We start from the raw sequence: 21,011 nt of genomic DNA on the forward strand, positions 1-21,011 counted from the left end.
CTTCATTGCTGCACACGGGCTTTCTCTAGTTGCGGCGAGCAGGGCCTACTCTCCAGTTTGTGGTCTGACGGCTTCTCATGGCCGTGGCTTCTCTGGTTGAGGAGCGCAAGCTCTAGGGTGAGGTCTTCAGTAGCTGCGACACACTGGCTTTGTTGCACCATGGCATGTGGGATCTTCCTGGACCAGGGATCAAACCCACTTCTTCTGCATTGACAGGTGGATTGTTCACCACTGGACTACCAGGGAAATCCCTAAACTGTGCCATTTTTGACTCTTGCCGTCACCCCTCATCTGCCCTCAGTCACCATGGACTGTCAATTCTACCTTCAAACCAGCTCTCTAGAGAACGCTCAGTTAGTTTTCTAACTGGCACTGCCCTATTTCAGGCCATCACTGTCTTTCCCTTGGGCACGGACTCTTCAGCGGAGTCCTGAATTGGCCTCCTAATCTCTCTCTCTTCCCTCATCCACCAATCTGCCGTTCATGCCAATGCCAGAAAAATCTTGCTAACGCGCAAATCTGATCATGTTGTAGATCAGTTCAGAATTCTTCACTGACTCCCTGGCACTTTTAGACCAACTGTAAATTCTTTTATTTGGAGCATAAGACCTTTTATGATCTCACCCCAGCCTGACTTCTCAGGCTTGCTCCAAGTGACCTCTGTCCTCAAGCCATTTTTCATGACTTGGACATTTCTAGTTACAGACATTTCTTTCCAGGCTCTTACCCAGGTTCTTCTCCAGGGCCAGGACTAAGGTGACACAACAGAGGCATTTAGGATGCAAAACTAAAGGAGGCGCTTAATCCCAGGGGTGTGCAGATGCTGACTGCTCTCATATAGCCCTGAGAGTGAGTGCCCCCTTAAATCTTGTGTCCCAGGTACCTGCTTATCTCACCCTGGTGCCAGCACAGTCTTCTCTGCCTGGTATACACATCTTCTTTCTCCACCTGGCAAGTCTTGAATTCTTCAAGTCTCTGCTTGAGGGCTGCCTCCTCTAGGAGTCCACTCAGATTATCCTGGGCACATGGACATTGTCCTTGGCCACTGGCTCCCTTGTGGTAGGTGGATTGCACACCGAAAGCCTAAGAACTCAGTGTGTTGTTTGTAGGAGTATAATCCTGCCTAAGGTCATTATTTACTGTACCTGGTTCTGTTTCCATCATGTGGGCTTAGTCATCTGTAGTTAATCCTTTTGTTTTCGTGAAGTCCTTGAAGAACCCTTTGCATGTTGTGAAAGAGGGACATCTGCCTTGAGTGAACCCCAACAGACAATGACATTTGAGCCCGGAGAGGGCAGAGGGGGCTACTTTTGCCTCCATATCCTGCATAATAATCACCAACAGTTACAGACAATTTCCCAGGGGCCAGGAGCCGTTCGAAGTGCTTCATACATCAACTCATTTATTCCTCTCCATACTCTGTGTGGGAGGTGCTGTTATGATCACCATTTTGCATTTGGGAAAACTGAGGCTCAGAAAGATTAAGTCACTCACCTAAGGTTGCACAGCTAGGAAGGAGTGGAGCTGACATATAAACCCAGGCTGTCTGGCTGTGAGCCTGTGCCCTTAGCTAGCAGCTTGTCTCATTTTGCATTTGCAGAGCAGCAAATTGCCTAGAGCTCAGCCTGTCGGCAAGACAGGGGCCGTTGGAAGCTTTGCTCACTTCTGTGGAGTAAGGACTCTGACTTACTGGTGAAAAAGCAGATGCTCTTCATGGGATCCTGTTATCCCTTGAATGTCAAGTGATTGCCACTGAGTCAGCAGGGTTCCAAGACTTGAGACAAAGGTCAATTCAAAGGGGAGACCTGGCCTGTGCAAAGAATAGAGGAACTGATTTTTGATCCCGTGAGGTTCCACATTCATTAGAAATCACAGGTGGGATAAGGAGCAGTGGGTACTTACACTAGGTGTACAGAATGACTCTAAGTTCTTTTTTAATGAGCTTAGCAAGCATTCAGAAAACATTTGCCAATTGGATGTGAGGTATGTCTTTATAAACCCAGGCAATATCTTTAACTTTCTATTGCACCATGACCAGCCCAATAGCCTGGAACAGGCCCAGGAAACTTAATTTTGCCTCCCAGCTTGGCGGCCAACTTAAAGAGCTAAGGATATCAAAATAACAAAAGAATATTGTGAGTGTTTCAAAAATATTTATAATCCCATTGCGTTTTGTTTGTTACTGGAATCCCCAAATCTTTGTATTGACCTACTTCTGGACAAATTCACTCATTGGTCTTTGATCACCTCATAGCTACCGTGATCAACTGAAGGTCCAACTGGGAATTGTGTAGAATTATGTCAAAAGGCGATACTCTAGTCTAAGATCACCAAGATCTCAGTGCCTTCTGCTCAGTGATGTGGTTGGTTCTGGCTCTTATCTGTCCTGGGCTCTGGGCCAGAGGCACAGACCCACAGAACCTGTCTGATCATCTCCATGTCCAACCCATCTGGGTCTGACATCTTCTCTGCCTCCTATGTTTTAGCCTCCCATTACAGTCCCTGGTCTCAGCCCTGGCTCATCCTGGCCATTCTTATCTTATCACCTGTACTGGTTATCTACTGCTGTGTAACAAATTAGACACCTAAGTGGCTTAAAACAACAAACATTTATCATCTTACACAGTTTCTAGGAACCTGGGAGTATGTTACCTGGGCAGTTGGGGGTGAGAGTTTTTCATAAGGGTAAGTCAAGCTGTCAGCTGAGACTGCAGTGATCTAAAGTTTGCCTTGGGCCTAGAGAATCACAGTCATGTTCCCTTGTGTAGCTGTTGGCAGGCTTCATCTTGTGGGCCCTTCATCAGGCTGCTCAACATAGCAGCTGGCTTCCCCCCAAACAAGCAACCCAGGAGAAAGAGCCCATGATGGAAGCCTCAAACTTTCATAATTTGATAAAAATATATCCTTTTTCTTGGACTTTTTGAGCTGATTACTAAACCTCATGAAGCCTGTAAGCAGTTTCCTTCTATCATGAGATGTAGTTGTTCCATTCTTCATTCCATAAAGATGCTTTTAGTGTGAACCCTGAGCTAGATGCTATGGTACATCCCCAAGGGAAGAGATGTCCACTTGGCTTTTACCAAAATAGTAAAATCAGGAAAACTTCACACTGAGGTGAAAACCAATGGCTATTAGCAGCTAACATTTACTAAACATGTGCTATGGGCCAGGCATTGTACCAAACACTTTATAAACATGGCAGCCTTTAATCTCCACCAACATCCTTGTTATGTCCATCATATAGATGGGGAAACTGAGACTTTGAGCCCACTAGTCAGTGGCCAGCCTGCAGCCCAATCCTAGTCTGTCTGACCGGAGGGCCTGAGCCTCTAGCCAGGCCTTTGACTGGTCTGTTCTGGATCAGCAAGGCCAGTGAGGGGAAGGAGACCATAGTCATCTCCTAGGGCTACCATAACAAAATACCACAAACTGGGGGCTTACAACAACAGACATTTACTCTCTCACAGTTCTGGAGGTTCTGGAAGTCTGAAATCAAGATGTCGGCAGGGCCTTGCCCACCCTGAGGCTCTAAGGGAAGCCCCTCCCTGGCTCTTCCTAGCTTCTGGTGGTTGTTAGAAATCCTTGGAGTTGCTGTGCAGATATATCACTCCAGTCTCTGCCTCCATCCTCGCATGATGTTCTCCTCATGTGTCTGTATAGTCACATCATGTCCACTCTGCGTGTCTCTGTGTCCAGATCCCCTTGTAGAAGGATATCAGTCTTGGATTAGGACTCACTAGCATTCAACTTGGTTGCCTCTATAAAGACACTGTTTCCAATTAAGGCCTTATTTGGAGGTGCCAAGTGACTATGAATTTGGGGAGGGTGGGGGAACACTAACACTACTCAATCCAGTATAAAGACCACCAGAGCTGTCACCAGCCACGGAAGAGGCCAACACATGGGTAGGTGGATGGGGACAGGTCTTCTCGTCCACCCTGGAGTCAGAGGAGGTGACATGGAAAGCAACTGACTCTCACGAAAGAAAATGCTAATTCAAAATCATTTTTTTCCTGGCTCACTTTGAATGTTAGACTTTGGTTTGTTTGTTTTTTTTTTTTGTGGGGATTTTTGTCTATTGGGGATTTTTCGGTCTTTATTATTGGTATGCTAACTAATCTATATTTTAGTTGTTTGAGTCAGCATATCCTTTTTATAGGAAAAAAAGGAAATGAAATTGATGGCTGATTTTGGATTGCAAGAGCACCTCCCTGTTGAGACTCACCAATAACTTCCTAGAGGAGAACATGCAAAAATGTGTGACCGGGAAGAGCATGGCTCTTTTGATCTTTCAGAGTCCAGGTTCAGTTCACCTTGTCTCACAGGCCTTGTGATGCTGAGACACACGCTTTCTCCTTTCAGCCTCTAGCCAGCACCATGGGAAATTTTCTGGAAGGGCAAGTGATCATCCTAAAACATTTTTTTTTCTTTAATAACTCAGTAGGGCCCCAGCATCCACGAGAATATTTATAGTAATTCTGGAGCTGTTTATGTTTCCAGCTGTAGCCATGTCTTGGCATAACGTCTTACATAAATGTATTGCCAAGTATAAAACAATGAATTTGTCCCAAACAATGGAGCTCACAATCTACAAGGATGTCCCCTGGTTGTTACAGTTCAGGGTATAGTGAACACAGCAGACTTTCAGCTTTCAGGCTTCCAGAGTACTTCAGAAATGTTCCCCTTCAATCCTGCTTTTTCAGACTCAAGTTGGATCCTCTATGTGGCAGCTACTCTTCCCCACCCCATCCCTGTATCAATATTTACCCTTCTCAGGGTGAGTTGTGGCTCCATCATTGGTCAGTTCCTGATCTCCATCACTTATTCAGCTAGAAATTCTTGGGTTCACCCCCAGACTCAGTCAAGGTCCGAGCTGAGCCCCTGCACTGGACGCATGACCCTGCTTCAGCCCTCCTGGGGCTAGCTCCTCATGGCCAAGACCTACTGTGACTCACCACCTTGGAGTCTTGTCAAACTCCCATCCATGTCTGTTCTTTTTCCAGAAAACATCATTGTTGTCGTTTACAATAAAAACCCAAACTTCCATTAGCTTTACGTTTTTGTTTTGCTTGCTCTTTGTTTGTTTTTATCTTTGTTTCTTCTTTTGTTGTGTCTGCTCACACATGTCCTCTTTCTCCTTTGTCAGAGGTCAGAATCCACATGGGTGATCTTTGGGCATGTGGTAGACTGAATCATTCCTCCCAACTCGTCACGTCCCCCGCCTTTATCAAAGTTCTACATCATCAGAGGAAATATTGTTACTCTGAAGTATCAATACCTTCCACTTCAGTGGAGTCTTCTTCCTCACCTCATTCATGTTAGACTTTCGCATGTGATTTGCTTTAACCAAAGAATACAGGCAGACGTGACATTCAGCCACTTTAAGGCTGAGCCCTGAAGAGACATTGCTTATTTCCTCTAGCATTTTTTTTTTTTGCCATCTCTCACAGGCTTACGGATCTTAGTTCCCCAACCAAGGATTGAACCTCTGCACTGGAAGCACAGAGTCCTAACCACTGGACAACCATGGAATTCCCTCCTTTTGTGTTTCTTGCACTCCTATGATCTACCAGAAGTAGAACTTTCCTGAAGTATCCTCTTCAGCCTGTGCCCCATTACAAACCCATGTGAAGCAGATATGAATCCCACCTACAACCTGGAAAATAGCTCCCCCAGCCAACACCCAGACCATGAGAAAAATTAATGTTGTTTGCCAATGGGTTTGGGGTGGTTTGTTACACAATGCTATTGCAGCACTGGCTGACTAATAGAGGTCAGTTATGTAACTTCTCTTGACCTTCATTTCCTCATCTGTAAAAGGAGGTCATTGGACTGTATTTAAGGTGCTCAGGCTTTTCTGCACAACTATACAACTGAGACTCCTACTGTGAACTCAAGAGAGTAAGGGACTAAGCATATCAGAGTCAAATACTGCAAAGTGCTAAAGAAAGACAAAGACTGGGAAATGTGAATTTTGTTCAGGAACCATATGTTAGTGGTGGCCTTGGAGAGAATCCTTTCAGTGGACAATGGAGAAGAAGCCCCATTGCAGGGCTGAGGGTAAATGGGAATTGAGAAAGTGAGGAGTGTGGGGTCTTGTCTGGAAAGAGAAGGGTGGGATGGAGTGGAGGTGGGGGTAGAACACATAGTCCAAGAAGAGGTGGTTGTTGGTTGGCTGGCTTACTTGTATGCTTTAAGATGGGAGAGAATTGAACTTGCAGAAATACATTTCCAGTGTCATAATAAAGGTAAAATGAAGGCAGAGTCTTGGACCAGAGTGTGCAGAAAACCAGAGGTCTGGTGTATGAGAGAGACTAGAGTGAGAACTTACCAGGATTTATTTGCTATGCATCATTTACATGTCAAGTTCTCAAACCCAAGGACAAGGCAAGCATCAACCAGTGAAACAAAGGCCAAATGAAAAGTATTGTATTGGTCAAAAGTTCATTTGGGTTTTTCAGTAAAATGTTACAGAAAAGTCCAAATAAACTTTTTTGGCTACCAACAGAATCATGCTGTTATTGTTCAAATCAGAGGATATGTAAATTTTGTCATGGGAAAATTTGAAAATTTTCTGAAAAGCAAATTGAGTTTAAAGCTTCATTTATAGAGCACTTTTCAAGAAACAGATTTTTTTTTAAAAGTTTAAAAACCTATAAGTGAAAGTGTTAGCCAGGTCAACTCTTTGTGACTTTATAGACTGTAGCCCACCAGGCTTCTCTGTCCATGGAATTCTCCAGGTGAGAATACTGGAGTGGGCAGCCATTCCCTCCTCCAGGGGATCTTCCCCACCCAGGGATCAAACCCTAGTCTCCTAAGTGAGGGCAGATTCTTTACCATCTAAGCCACCAGGGAAGCCTACAGCTTAGAGACCAACGGTTGCATCAATAGGCTAGTAATAACACATGTTGATGTAAAAGTTACCATTAGCAAAGTATTCCTACTCCTGTCAAGAAGACAGGAAAAGGATGACTGTCTCTGCTTTACCACTAGAAGCTGAAGCTCAGAGTGGCAGCTGACGTTCCAGACCTTCTTCTTGAGAGAAAGGGCACCCCCTCCTCCTTGACGACCTTCTTTCCCAATCACTTCTAAACCTGCTGCATTCTGGTTTCTGTTCTCACCACCCCCAATTCCAACATCACCTAAAACTTCTTAGCTGCTAAATCCGGTAGTTATTTTTTAAACCTCATCTGCCTTGCTCAGGATCAGAAGCTCCCTAATGGTATAGGCCCAGGATCATTCAAAATGAGGCCACTTGGTTGAACTTTAGCCCTCTTTACTTTTCACTTCAATGCAGTCCTTGAGATCATGTGAGAATTCCAAATGGTGTTTTAAAAAAATAAATAAAATTAATAACCTAGGACCCACACGATTATTGTTGAGTACAAGCCTGCAGTTAATAATGGGGTGTGTGCATATGTGTTAAGTTGCTTCAGTCATGTCCAACTCTGTGCGACCCTATGGACTCTAGCCCACTAGGCTCCCCTGTCCATGGGATTCTCCAGGCAAGAATACTGGAGTGGGTTGCCATGTCCTTCTCCAGGGGATCTTCCCAACCCAGGGATCGAACCTGTGTCTCTTAGGTCTCCTGCATTGGCAGGCGGTTCTTTACCACTAGCGCCACCTGGCTAATTGTGGCAGTGAATTCTTTGAAGTTTGCAGTAGTGCTTTGTAAACACAAACAGCTAATCCACATCATCCTGTGTTCTGTTTGCTAAGTTTGGGGTCATTCATTTAACACATGCTGACTAATATCAACCTTCCCAGTGGTAGAGAATCCACCTGCCAAGCAGGAGATCCAGGTTTGACCCCTGGGTTGGGAAGATCCCCTGGAGGAGGGAATGGCAACCCACTCCAGTATTCTTGCCTGGAGAATTACAAGGACAGAGGATCCCGGTGGGTTACAGTCCATGGGATTGCAAAAGAGTCGGACACGACTTAGCAACTAAACAGCAGCAACAATAGCTAACATTTACTGACCACTAACTGTGCCCGGCACTGCTCCAAGTCTACTCATATAATCCTTCCAACATGCTATGAGGTGAGCACTGTTATTATTCCTATTTAACAGTGGGGGAATCTGAGACACAGTGACCTTACCAACTTCCTTAAGATCACAAAGCTAGCCAAGACTTGAACCCAGGCAATCAGATTTCAAAGCCCAAGCTCTGGGACATTACATACATGGGGGAAAGGCAGCCAAGAGCAGAGTATTTTTAGTGTGTTTTTAAAAGCAGTGTTGATGAACTAACATCGGTGAAAGTGCTTGAGGATAGTTTATTTTCCTAAAGAGGTTCAAAAGTCACCTTTACAGTAAGATTTTGTTTAGCAATCCTTCCTTCATACACTGTACAGAGATGAACTTCAACCCACAGCCTAGTGACACCTGAATTATAAAGATGAAATCCTTCACTGAGATCCAGAGTTCAATGCAGTGAAATTTTGTTATATAACAAGTGAGGGTGGCAGCTTGGTTGCAGTGATATGCATTTAAAAATAAATGGAAATTCTCTATGAGGATATTCATAGCTTCAAAGAACAACATGAATTTGTGTCTATATATGCCAAGCATGTGCCACACAAAATCCTATATACTGTCCCTCTTAATTCACCTTTGTCAGCAAATAACTGAGTGGCTATTACCCAAAAGAAATGTACAAGCACAGTGCCGGGCACTTAAGATCCAGCCTGCTTACCTTCTAACAGGGGAGCCAGGAAAGTGGTTCGAGAGAGAGAAGGTACCAGGTATGGTGGGACCAAGATCACAGGGATGCAGGGCTCTCACCAGAATGAAGGAATCAAGAGCATCCCAGGAGAGGGGAGGAAATGAATGGCATACAACATGGTGTGTGGAAGGAACGGAGGGAGCAGTGAGCAAAGCAGCAGCTGAGGAGGTGACCATGGGGCAGTGGATGAGAACAGGTTGGACAGGGCCTCCTGTGCCAGCCTAGGAGACCAATTCCGCAGGCTGGGAGGGCCATGGGAGGGCTTTCTGCCCCAGTGGTGAGAGGCTGGTTGTTCTTTGGGCTGCAGACGTGAAGGACAATTTTGAGGGGCACAAGACAGGAGACAGGGAAACAAGATGGGTGCTTATTTCCAGATGCTCTTGAAATCCACAACTCCAGGAGTAGAAGAGCAGATAGAGGGAAAAGAATGGTTCAGGGACCACTTAGGAAACAAGACTGGGTTGACTATCCAGGTAAGGGAGAGCTGGCCTGGGGGTTTGGGTGGAAAAAATTGCCATATTCGGAGAGCCATGGACGGTCAGCCCTCTCTTATCAGCGAAAAATCTGGCAAGGATGGAGTGATGTACCCAAGCTCCTCTAGGGGAAAAGTGTACCTGCCCTCAACTAGGAAGGCCTTGCTGACTCACATGGTGCCATACTTCTCCTGAGAACTGCCGAATTACCTCCTTCTATCATCCCTTATATCATGAGACGATGCTACCAATTTCGGTCACTCTCTGTACAGATAGCATTCAAACCATCAAATGTATAGCTGAGTATCCTTCACAATGCTTACAGCCTAGGGATCCCAGATGCCTATTGATTTGTAGAGACAGGAAGGGGGTACATGAGATATTTTCAACATTTCGAAGAGCCTCAATGGAAATTGTGCCTCTATTGACAATAAGATTGTGCAGGTTAACAAAAATGTCAAGTTTCTTTGCTTTGGAGTAGAATTATAACTGGGTATACAAATGCCAGTTCTCTCATTGATCACTATTCTCATTGGCAGGGTTTCCATCAGCTTGTCTTCGAATAATTAAAATGAGAAAATAAATCAATCATTACTTAAATATACATCACTGTTTGGACAATAGAACACAGGACCTATGGGGAAATAATATAAACAAAGATGCTGGTGAAGAGTTTAGATAGCGTTGCTTTGAACTATGGGGATTAGCGGTTAATAAAAGAGTGAAGGATGAAGGGTTTGTCCTTCGATGCCTCTGCTGGGGGCTGGACCTCCCCTCCCCCACGCTGTGGTCAGGATACTCTGCCTACGTGGCAGGGGTTCTGTGCTCCCCACATACCTCATCTTCTAAATGGCTGGGTCCTGCCTTCTATCCCATCTCCAACTTCTGCATCAGAGCTTTGCTCCTCTATTTCTAATGTGATAATTACTTTATCTGAGTTCATGGGCATGTGATCCATAGCCCAGCAATGAGGTAGAACCAGCACACAGCCGGGAAAGCCTTCAGCAGTCAGTGAGTGTATGAACAAAGAAGGAATTTACTATTGCAATGACCCATGTGCGAGGCATTCTGCCAGATGTTGAGGTCGTGGTGCCACAGTGTATCCATCAGAGCACACACAGGTGCTCACACACACACCCACACACACATGACAGCGATCATTTAGAAGCTGTGCCATGCGTGTGGTCATTAAAGTTTACCGAGCAGCTGCTACACAAAAGGCACTCATGGGTTCAAGATTCAGCTCCTGCCCTCAGGGCCTTATCATCAGGCCAGGAAGGAGGACACAGGCGCAGACAATGGAATAGTACAGCTAGTGCCAAGACCGTGGTAGGGACAGAAATTCAGAGGAAGCCAGGCTTGTTGACGGCTGGCCTGGCTAAGGAGAGCTTCAGGAAGGCGATGTTTAGACAAGTGTTTGAGAGATGGGTTGGATTTCCTTTAAACAGAGAGGCAAGGGCATCAGGCAGCGGGGACTGCGATGTGCAGAGTGTGGCGCGAAGGGGCGGATTGTGTGTAGAGGAAGGTGATTCGGGAGGATCCTGGCATACCTCTCGGCTCAGAGGGCAGAGGCAGCTGCGGGGTTTGGGGCCCGGCCCTGGCTCTCGCCGGGGGTCTGGGCGAAGCTTGGGAAACAGGATTTCGGTTGAAGCCGCTATCGGTAAGCGGTTGGCCTTGCCTTCACTCTCTGACACCATTTTCCCAGAAACCTTGGAGCCAAAAAAAGAGGGGGCCATCCTTTTTCTGGGACCAAGCTCAGGAATTGCCGTCTTCGGAGGTGCAAGCAAACACGTCTTTGCAAGACTACCTGGGACTTTAAGATGGCTCTGCAGGGTCACCCAGCTCTAGGTTCTGTCCGGGGTGGGGTGTGGGTAGGGACTGTGAGACAGCAGGGCTCCGGGGGTCGCCCCGCTCAGCTGATGTGCCTCCCGTCCCCCAGGCCCTGGGACATTGTGCAGCATCACATATTTCTGGCAAACCAGGGACAAGGTGGCCCTTCCTTGCCGAAGTGCCAATCCATTAGCTGCATGATACCTGCCTCCATCCCCACTCTTTCCAAAGTCTCGCCTTCTTGTACAGATGTGTGTCATTTTGGCCAGCAGAAACAAGTCCCTGCCACACTGTTCAGGTTCCCGAAGATGAGGCCCTTGCCTTCAAAGTCAGACGGCGGCCTGTTTGGTTGGTTGTGATCATGATGTTTGGGGGTGAAGGGGAGGGTCCCTGAAGTAGTTTTATTTTTGGAAGAACCACCGCCCTCCCAGGGGGAGCAGCAAACAGCTCAGTAAGGCACAAACACAAATCAGATGGTCTGCTTTGTTTATAGAGTGAATGAGCTTCTTCTTTCATCTCTGCCCAAAGAGTCAGTGTTACCAATTCCAGAAGCCTGAATTCCTTACAAGATAAAAGGATGTATGACCATAAGTGTTAAGATGATTGCTGCTGTTGTCTTTAAAGTGAAACTAAGCTTGACTAAGAGCAACTCTTATGTCCAATGAGTATGGCCCAACAGAATCCCCCGGCTTCCAGAAATGGCTCATAAACTTCTCGGTAAAAGACAGCAAGCCTTATTATTTTATAATCACATTTTGCTTGGGATTAAAAATAATATTACCCAGTCTAATTGCCTAGTTTCCAAAATTTGGGCTGTTTTTGAAAAAATCAATCTGTTCTCAACAAAGACAATGATTTGTGCCTTGAGGGTGGTCGAAAGACTGCATTCACACACCGAGGACCGCTTCCAGAGAAAAGTGCTAAGAATGTGTTTTCTGATATGGCATATCTGCAGTAAGGTTTCAGCCTATCAGGAAAATGCCTTTGAAGGTCATAAAATTCATTTGGCTGTATAAGTTCTGGTGCGTATGCTAAAATAATCAGTCACGTTACTTTATAGTCACACCTCGTCTTCTCGTTCTGGAAAATCAATAAAGCGAGAAGGCTGGGGATATTGTGCACAACTATTTAAAAGAGAGAAAACAAAAAATAATATTCTGTGAAAATGGTCCTCAAGGAAACACAGACCTAGTTTTCATAAGCAGGCTCAATTTTATCTCCAAGCTCATCACTGAATTATTAAACCGAAGTACCCATCATATCCTAGACAGAAGCACAAAAAAAATAAAGCACAAAAAATTAAGGAAACAGCATGCATCTTTTCTATGATGCTCTGGGGCACCGGAAATTATCCACGGCCTCTAAAATGTATTTCTAAAATGTGGCCATTATTCACACTCTGAATGGTCTGTTCCACCAAACGTTACAAAGTCTGATGTTGCCCTCACTTCTGACACCTTCCCACCTGAAGTGTCCACCCTCCTCTTCTCTGCTAGTGCTTCCCTGCATCTCAAGACCCAGCTCAATACCTTCCTGCTTCCCAAAGCCACCTGTGCCTGGCTGGTGACCCAGAAAGGCTGAACGAATAAGACAGGAAGATGAGAAGCAAGAATCATGCATGAAGCTACAAGGAGGCCCCCAAAAGCTGCCTCCTGAGGGTATTTCCTGGGCCCTGGGACACTCAGCATCATAGGAACTGCCAAGGAGGAAGAGTAGGGTGTCCAGGCAGGAGACCCCTTAGCAGACCCCTTGGGTCTTCTCCAACTTGTTTTTCACCAGCTAGATTCAGCACAGCAGCCCAAGCAAGACCATCAACAGATGAAGCAGTCATGGAGTAAATCTAGAAGGTACTGGGTGGCCTTTCATTTTGTTTATTGTTTCCTTTGCTATGTAGACAATTTTAGTGTGATGTAGTCCCACTACCTTATTTGTGATGACATTGCCTGTGCTTTTAGTGTCATATCCAAAAAAATCATTGCTAAGACCAATGTCAAGGGGCTTTTTCTCTATGTTTTCTTCTAAGAGTTTTTCAGTTGTAGGTTTTACATTTAAGTTGTTAATCTGATTTGGGTTTATTTTTATTTATGGTATAAGTGTCCAATTTCACTCTTTTGAATATGATTATCTAATTTTCCCAATGTCATTTATTAAAGAAACTATCTTTTCCCCATTGTCTATTTTTGACTTCTTTGTCAAAATTAGTTGACTGTTTGTTTCTGGATATTTTATTCTATTCCATTGGCTTATGTGTCTGTTTTTAATTCCAGAACCACATGTTTTGACTACTATATCTCTGTAATATAGTTTGAAATCAGGAATTGTGATGGCTCCAAATTTGTTCTTCTTTCTCAACAGTAACTTTACAATTCAGTCTTTTGTGGATCTATGCAAATTTTAAGATTTTTTTCCTATTTCTGTGGAAAATGCCATTGGAATTTTGATAGGTATTACATTGACTCCATAGATCACTTTGGGTACTATGAATATTTTAACAATATTAATTCTTCCCACATATAAACATGGGATTTTTTTCCATGTATTTTGTGGCTTTTTCCATTTCTTTCATCAATGTCATATAATTTTCAGTGTACAGATCTTTTACTGCCTAGATTAAAGTTATCCTTAAGTATTTCATTCTCTTTGATGCTATTGTAAATGGGATTGCTTTCTTTTTCAGAAAGTTTGTTGTTAGTCTGTAGAAATGCAACTGACTTTTTAATGTTGATTTTGTGTCCTGCAACTTTAATGAATTCCTTCATTGGTTCTAATGGTTTTTGGTGGGGGAGAGTCTAGGATATTGCATGTATAAGATCATATGTTCTGCAAACAGATAGTTTTACTTCTTCCTTTCTAATTTAGATATCAATGGTTTCCTTTCCTTGTCTAATTGCTCTGCTAGGACTTCTAGCGTTATGCTGAATGACAAAAGTGGGCATTCTTGTCTTGTTCCTGATCTTAGAGAAAAGTCTTTCAGCTTCTCACTCTTGAGTATGATGTTAGCTGTGAGTTTGTCCTGAACTATGGCCTTTATTGTGTTGAGGTACTTTCCTTCCTAATTTGTTGAGAGTTTTTAACAGGAAAGGAAGTCAGATTTTGTCAACTGCATTTCCTGCATCTATTGAGATAATTGTAGATTATCTGTTAATGTGGTGTATCTTCATTCTGTTAATGTGGTGTATCACGTTTATTGATTTGCATACATTGAACCAACTTGCGCCCTGGGAGCAGTGGTTTCTTTCCTTTTTTAAATGTTTATTTGACTGTGCCAGGTCTTAGTTGAGGGATGTGGGATCTGTAGCTGCAGCAAGTGAAATCTTTAGTTGTGGCACACAGGATTTTTAGTTGCGGCATGCAAACTCTTAGTTGTGGCACATGGGATCTAGTTCCCTGATCAGGGATTAAACCTGGGCCTTCTGCATTGGAAGCTCAGAGTCTTAGTACTGAACCACCAGGGAAGTCCGAGTGGTTTCTTTTAAATATAGTCTGAAATTAGATGTAGGTCTAGAGTTAGAATCTAGTTTTTCTACACGTAAAGCAAGCTCTATGAGAAAGAAACTTCCAGGTACAGACAGGGATGGACCTTTTCATTGTCGTAGAAGGCAATGGCATCCCACTCCAGTACTCTTGCCTGGGAAATCCCATGGACAGAGAAGCCTGGTGGGCTGCAGTCCATGGGGTCACGAAGAGTCGGACACGACTGAGCGACTTCACTTTCACTTTTCACTTTCATGCACTGGAGAAGGACATGGCAACCCACTCCAGTGTTCTTGCCTGGAGAATCCCAGGGACGGGGGAGCCTGGTGGATTGCCGTCCATGGGGTCGCACAGAGTCGGACGTGACTGAAGTGACTTGGCAGCAGCATTCACAATTTAATTTAACCTGATCTTAGGATGAGACTTAGAATGAGAAAGCTGAGCGCCGAAGAATTGATGCTTTTGAACTGTGGTGCTGGGAAGACTCTTGAGAGTCCCTTGGACAGCAAGGAAATCAAACCACTTGATCCTAAAGGAAATCAGTCCTGAATATTCATTGGAAGGACTGATGCTGAAGCTGAAGCTCCAGTACTTTGGCCACCTGATGCGAAGAACTGACTCATTGGAAAAGACCCTGATGCTGGGAAATATTGAAGGCGGGAGGAGAAGGGGATGACAAAAGATGAGATGATTGGGATGGCATCACTGACTCGATGGACATGAGTTTGAGCAAGCTGCAGGAATTGGTGATGGACGGGGAAGTCTGGTGTGCTACAGACCATGGGGTCGCAAAGAGTCGGACGCGACTGAGCAACTGAACTGAACTGAACTGAGAATGAGACTTGATCAGAACACTAACTTACCCTGTTTCCTATTTTAATGTCCATTTAGTTTATACCTCTGGGTCTCAGGCTCCTCAGACTTAAATGCAGCTTGGCATTAAGAGCCCTTCCACCTTCCCAAGATGACTCTTCCTTGTTTAGCCACTTATTGCAACAACCACAGTTTACTTTTCCCACTGCTTCATCAGCCAGGAAGTTCTCCGATTATTCCAAATTCTCCTGTATGTTCTACTCCATTGTTGGAATAGCGAGAGTATATCTTGAAACCTCCATGTTCAAAGCATAAGACTGCTTTCCTCTTCATTGCTACAGAGGAGGAATTCCCTACTCTATTTAGTAAAACCTTTTTTGTTGTTGTTGTTTTGCTCAGTAATTGATATTTGTTTTAAAAATATGGAAGATGCAGAAAGAGGAAAGGAAGAAAAAACCCCACAATCCTACCACTATTCCTCATAGCTCAGTCAGTAAAGAATCTTCATGCAATGCAGGAGGGTTTGATTCCTGGGTGGGAAAGATCCCCTGGTGAAGGAAATGGCAACCCATTCCAGTATTCCTGCCTGGAGAATCCTATGGACAGAGGAGCCTGACAGGCTACAGTCCATGGGATCGCAAGAGTCATACACGACTCAGCAATTAAACCACCACCATTGATATTTGGGCTATTTCCTTACATTCTTTCTCTTGCTTTTCTTTTTCTTCCCCTGTACAGATGAATTTTTTATTGTAATATAATTCACATGTCATAAAATTCATCCTTTTAAAGTATGTGATTCAGTGGTTTTAGTATATTCACTGAGTTGTGTAACCATTAGTGTTATCTACTTTCAGAACATTTTCATCACCCCCAAAAGAAACTCCACACCTACCAACAACCACTCCCATCTCCCCTCCTCCAGCTCCTGACAACCACTAATCTACTTTCTGTCTGTATGGATGGGGCAAGTGAATTTGCACATTATTAAACAGGGAATCCTTACATTCTTTCTTAGGGCTTCCCTGATAGCTCAGTTGGTAAAGAATTTGCCTTCAATGCAGGAGACCCTGGTTCAATTCCTGGGTTGGGAAGACCCACTGGAGAAGGGATAGGCTACCCACTCCAGTATTCTTGGTCTTCCCTGTGGCTCAGCTGGTAAAGAATCCGCCCACATGACCTGGGTTTGATCCCTGGGTTGGGAAGATCCATCCCCTGGAGAAGGGAAAGGCTAACTACTCCACTATTCTGGCCTGGAGAATTCCACGGACTGTATAGGCCATGGGGTCACAAAAAGAGTCAGATACAATTGAGTGACTTTCACTTTCACTTCACTTTACACTCTCTTAATAAAGAAATCCTCATCTTACAGGGAAGATGAGGATTATCATCTTACAGCTGCCAGTTCATAGGTGCTCTTCAAAGTTTAATTACATTGTACTTAAAATTGCCTCTAGCACTATTCAACTCACACCACTTACTTCTTGGACATAAATCTCTTCCAAAAGTCAGGATTTCAAACAATTTTATACAGAAAAATGAGTTTTTAAGATGTTTTGTCACGTGTTTTGATCACGAGCTTCGTGGGCTTCTTGCTACATACCCAGCTCCATCTCCAATCCCCAGTGGAGTCGCCCTGATCCCCTTAGACCCCAGTGCACACAGTTCAGCCTCATAACTATCAATTTTAGTGACTGTCATCAAAAAAATTTGTGTCAAATACCACTTGAGGGAAAACTATCAAAATATACTATGCCTAGTTTAGTCTCTTTTTAAATGAAATTGATTCTTTTCTATCCTGCTTTCTAAATTCGTACATATACTTCATAATGAATGTTTAAGTACATGCCATAGTCTTGCTCTGCAAGGTGAGTGGAGATCCAAACACAGCACACCTATTGGGGTCCAATTAGAACATGGACCCCAAGCTGGTCCAAACTGAAAAGGCCATAGGAAAAGGATGATGCATGTAGGCGGAAGAATTAATACTTGTATTGAGCTGTGACGCCTAAGGGAAGAGCCAGCAAGAAAATACCAGTGGAGGTTAGAGCCAACATTCATTAGGCACCAGCTGCATGTGTGGATTGTGGAGGAGTGGGGGACAGAGATGAGAACAACAAGGAAAGCCACAGTGAGTGGGACTGGTCAGTGCCGTAGGCAAGCAGAACACTCAGTGGGAGGTGCCCCTGAGCTCCTTCAAGGAAAGAGGAGAGGAAGGTAATTCCAAGCATGAGAACAGCAAGAACAAGGGCCTGGATGCGTGGAGCATGTGACCATTCACGGAACTGCCAAGCCCACAGGATGGAGTCAGCGTCTGGGGGATGACATTGCTGAAAGAGACGAGAACCCAAGACTGCATCCCGAGTGCTGAGCTGATGCGTGTGTACTTCTTCACTTTACCTGTCTGCATTAAAGCAGACACCAGAACAGGCAAGTCATGGACAGAAGTTTCCAGAACTGCAGTGAGATACGGGACCTCACCCCTAACTTGAATGAACCCCCAGGCTGGTGGAGCAGGCAAGAAGCGGTCCTCCTCGTGTTACCTTCCCAGCATCGAGGCTCTTATCACACCTTCTCCTGGTCCAGAGGCAGCGGGAACTCTTAGCAGGAAAGACTAATGAGTTTAAACCTTCAAAACTGCACCCTGCACAAGACCTCCTTGGGGGCAGATGCTCTGAGGGTCTCTCTACCCCTGGCTCTCCCTGAGAGCCCTTGTCTTTCCCACGTGCATCTTTTCAAGAAAATGAAGCAGGAGGGAGGCCCTGCCTCATTCAAGCTGATGCCTGTTGCTCAGGAGTCTTGGGGATTCCCTGATAGTTCAGTTGGTAAAGAACCGGCCTGCAATGCAGGTGACCCCGGTTTGATTCCTGGCTCAGGAAGATCTGCCGGAGAAGGGATAGGCTCCCCACTCCAGTATTCTTGGGCTTCCCTTGTGGCTCAGCTGGTAAAGAATCTGCCTGCAATGAGGGAGATCTGGGTTTGATCCCTTGGTTGGGAAGATCCCCTGGAGAAGAGAAAGGCTACCCACTCCAGGATCCTAGCCTGGAGAATTGCATGGGCTGTATAGTCCATGGGGTCACAAAGAGTCAGACACGACTAAGCGACTTTCACTTCACTTCAGGAGTCTTGCCTGGAAAATGAGTGTTGAGAACTCAAGGATGGTGACCTTGAGCTGATCCCCGGATAGACCCAGGATAATAAGAACCACATCCACGGCCCCTCAAGGCTGCGGCTCCTCCTCTTCAGCGTCATCCTCCCCAGACACCCAGCTCAGCCACAGTCTTCATGTCTCCCCCACTTTGGGCATCTGATCTAGACCTCTTGTTTTCTGACCTTGTACCAGGGTCTCATGCCATGCCTGGCGCACATGAACAAATCAGTAAATATTTTCGCAAGAACAAATAGAAGTCGGCTTTGGCTTCCTATTCACCACCTCTGCTTCATGCCTCTCTCTAATCTCAGTGTCTTTGACCCAGGTTATTAGCATGGCCCCAGAATAGATTACAAATGCACAACTGCCTTGCTGAATGGTATGGTGTTATTAGCTGTGACTCTGATCTACGCTGATTAGAAACACCAAGTTACAGCAGCTTATCACTCAGGACACATGCCCCTTTCCAGGACAAGCACAAACATTAATGTATGCAATTCACTCACCCATTCATCAGACATTTATCGGAGCCATACTATACATACCAGGCACTGAGCTGGAAATTAAGACTACAGAAATTGAAAAGACCCAATAAAGACAGAAACAGAAGTGAAGTATACAATAGAAACGTGGACGCTGTGAGACCATGGGGGCCTCAAACAGGACACACAGAGAATTACAGTCAGTGCACTATTGATGAGAAACTAATATTAATAAGCATATTCATGAGAACTTTTAAATATACCTGAAGCACAAAAGACTTATTTCCCTCTGTGTTTAGGTCACATTAAACGATAGTTAATGGTCCTGGTTGATGTCTACTGAGCACCCAGAACACATCAGGCACTGTGCTAAGTCCATCTCTGAGCAGAAACACACCGAGATGGATGGAAGGATGGAGCAGGGTGGGGGAGGGAGGGTACCACTTGCTCCTGGGTTTGCATGTGGCTGGTTTCAAGGCAAGATAAGCCACACTGAGAAAAGTTCAAAAGATAATTAAACCAGTTAGAAAGCAAAACAGCACTGGGACTGAAGCTGGGTTTCAGAGCCAATTTCCAAGAAGTAATTTCATCATCATAGAACATCAAACGTGAATTCCATTTTCAGCTATGCAAATTCCAAAAGAATAATACCTCACATTTGCATAATGCTTGATGCTTTTCAAAGTGCTTTCCCAGTTATTAATCGAGAGGAGGCTTTATTACTACCAGAAACAAATTGAAATTCTGTTCAAACTCAAACTCTCCATTATTTTTACCACTTTCCCCTCAAAAACCAGAGCTGCCTAAATCCAGGTGCTTTTGATGGAGTGGGTAGTTTTAATAACTTTCACTGACAAGGTGAATATGCATAAATGAAGCATATTGTGGGGCCTCACATCCAGTCTCTGATTAAGTCAGACTTCAGAAAACCTTCTGTTGAATTAACAAGATCACAGGGAGTTCTTTCCAGTTTAAATTTGAGATCCTCCCAGGTCTCAGACTTTGTGGCACTGCATACACTACATTCATCCCTTTCTATCAAATATTAGAAAACGAGGAAATTAGTTCCACCTCTTTATCTTTAAACCTACAGAAATCCCTTCGCAGTGACTTTCCCATGCATGTTGCCAGAACATGACGCCGGACAGCTCCTTTATCTTTTTATTTTTTTTTTGCTTTTAACGTCATCAGAACCAAGAGGCTGAATCTTCTGTAAATCCAGACTGGGGAGATAGGATGGGGATGCAAGAAAATACTTCTGCCCAAACCTTGCCAATCTGTTGCTTTCTCCCTCTCTTTCAAACTTAATTATGTGTAGCGTTCTCAGTCACTGAATCACCAGCCTTTCCTGACACCTCCATCGCATGCATTAGAGCAAAAGATTAACCAGGCTGTTTGCTTTTAATTCTGAAGCTGTGTTAATACTCAACTCCCTCTAGATTAGAGGGGAAGAAAAACACACTCCCACAGACCCCACCCTGTCTCCAGCATGGCTCCGAGACTGCTATTTCTGACAATGTCACCGTGGTTGGGACATACTGGCTGCACTTACCATTTCAGGAGGGCCAAGAGGACCACGGACAGGGCCACCGTCACCATGGGGCCACTCACTTCCAGCCTGAAGAACCCTAAGACTTCCATTGTTCCTCAGAGACCCTAAAGGGGTTAATACTGCAGAGGAAAGAGAAAGGCGGATCCCCCAGCTATTACAGGAACTCCACAGTCTGCAGACAGAAGACATAGGCAACCAAGAAAATATCCCAAGATGTGGGTCCTCGAAGTGTGCTCTTTCTCAGAAGTGCCTCCTTATAAAGAGGAAGGAAGAGGAGGGGAAAGCAAAGGGTTTCATTGTGAGGCAATGAATCAGCAACTTAATTTTCTTCATGACTGTACCGCCAATAAACATTTATGTTAACTTCCCCGGAAAGAAGCAGCAGCAGACCTGACACAAGGTCTGCTGGGAAAGAAAATGGCTACAACCATAGAATTCTATCGTGACAAGTACTTCTTAAAGAAAGAACATGCTTTAAAAAAAATTAATTTGTCATTAAATGGTCATATG

The 21,011-nt window shown here is 44.6% G+C and overlaps 1 protein-coding gene across 4 annotated transcripts in view; it reads right to left on the reverse strand.

The window, feature by feature from the left end:
• TBXAS1 (thromboxane A synthase 1) overlaps positions 1-20,758 on the reverse strand; it is a 163,503-nt gene extending 142,745 nt beyond the window's left edge. For 2 of the 4 annotated variants that reach the window (XM_020899413.2, XM_070464992.1), the window contains exon 1: positions 20,502-20,675. In XM_020899413.2, the coding sequence (XP_020755072.1) occupies positions 20,502-20,590 (89 nt within the window). In that variant the 5' untranslated portion in view covers positions 20,591-20,675. Of the gene's footprint in view, positions 1-20,501 lie in introns of all 4 variants that reach the window. The other 2 variants (XM_070464989.1, XM_070464998.1) reach the window with 2 other exon arrangements.
• Positions 20,759-21,011: the final 253 nt, after the last annotated feature.

The sequence above is a fragment of the Odocoileus virginianus genome, chromosome 1 (assembly GCF_023699985.2).
Source record: "Odocoileus virginianus isolate 20LAN1187 ecotype Illinois chromosome 1, Ovbor_1.2, whole genome shotgun sequence".
Lineage (NCBI taxonomy): Eukaryota > Metazoa > Chordata > Mammalia > Artiodactyla > Cervidae > Odocoileus > Odocoileus virginianus.